This window comes from Trypanosoma theileri (genome assembly GCF_002087225.1).
Source record: "Trypanosoma theileri isolate Edinburgh chromosome Unknown TM35_Tth_71_V1, whole genome shotgun sequence".
Classification (NCBI taxonomy): domain Eukaryota; phylum Euglenozoa; class Kinetoplastea; order Trypanosomatida; family Trypanosomatidae; genus Trypanosoma; species Trypanosoma theileri.
Genome location: NW_021639913.1, coordinates 29,735 through 31,186, shown reverse-complemented (window position 1 = coordinate 31,186; position 1,452 = coordinate 29,735). Strand labels below are relative to the sequence as shown.

At 38.5% G+C, this 1,452-nt stretch overlaps 1 protein-coding gene across 1 annotated transcript; it reads right to left on the bottom strand.

The window, feature by feature from the left end:
• On the bottom strand, positions 1-366 carry TM35_000711090 (uncharacterized protein; the record flags this gene model as incomplete). Its single annotated transcript, XM_029031214.1, has 1 exon — positions 1-366. A coding segment is annotated over one exon (366 nt), but the record flags the coding sequence as incomplete, so codon positions are not given.
• Between the last annotated feature and the right edge of the window lie 1,086 nt (positions 367-1,452).

Below are 1,452 nucleotides of genomic sequence, written 5' to 3'. Positions count from 1 at the left end.
ACTCGACTCCCCAGTAGGGGCGGCCTGTCCCTCTCCTGTTGCTGCTTCCTGTTGTTGATCTGGTGTTGGGGCAACAGTAGTGGTGTCAGTGAGAGGAAGAGTGGCAGAGGCACTCATGGACTCACTCATACTGAGGGATGGTGTGGTAGTAGTGAACTCACCTTTACCCAAAAAGTGTGGATGTGTAGCAGGCTTAAAAGCTTCTTTGATGTATGGTGCTTTGCCTTCACCTCGTGGTCCCGTTCCCCTCGCCTCTGTAGCGTATCCACCCACACGTGGCACCGGCAGTGGCATCCTCTCTGCTGCTGCACATGTACAGATGCAGGAGAGTATCAGTAGCAAGGTTAATAGTAGAGTTGTGCGCATGGTGATTCTTTGACTGTGCTGTTTGTGTGAGCTCTCTTAAATGACATGTAACATAAGGAGAAAAGAAACATAAACTTAATCATTAAAGTGATGGTTTTTACATGAATCTATTCGTGTACTAGAGATATTTGATGTGCAGAAAAGAATAAAAGTTTCTATCGTGGTCTGGGTGATAACCATCATTAATAATATTCCGAAGTACAAATTCTCTACCACATTAGAGTTTTTTTTTTTTGTGTTCTCCTTTTTATGAAATTTGTATACACAAAATAATACTCGTTTTACTCGATTATATGTTACATCAACAACAAGATGAAGTAAAAGCGAGCAGTAGTAATAGAATACCACATGAAGCTAGTGTTGTTATTATTGTTGCCGTTACTGTAATAGAGCTCTGGCACATGTAGAAACTTCTGGGTGCACTATCGGTACCTCCAAGGCTGTATAATATGATTGTGATGGTAATTGAGATGTAAACTATGTAGCAGTTTTCTCCTATCCATTTAGACAGTAAAGATAGGTGCGTGTGGTTCACAAAGTGATGATGGTGATAGTACACTGAGAAACATCATATTTTTTAATCTTCTCTTTTCTCATTGTATTTTACCTCAATAGTGTGATTGTCATCCGTTGACTGTAGAGTATATCCATTCTTACTCCAAATGAGTAAATAGAAGAAGATCCCATTGTTTGTTGGGTTCACATTGCTTTTTAAATATTCATTTGTTAATTTAGAGTTTTTTTTTTCACATTTTCATTTATAACCTTTTGCATACAATACAAAGTAGTCTATGATAAGTCACCACTAGAACTCTCATTAACCACAACCCGTTGAAAAGTGTCGTTTTGTGCATTTTTATTTTACCTCAATGAGATTTTATTTATTCTGTTTGGGGTACTGGAAACAAGTACCTTTACCTCTGAATCCATCAGGTCCTGCATAATTCATGTCAGTCGCAACTCATAACGGAGAATTGTGTGACGTTAGTGAAGGTGGTCGTCGTAGAGATTCCTGAATTAGAGAGATAGGGTATAGTGTAGTTCTTCTCCAGAGCCATAAGAAATTGAGATAATTATTTAGTAAAA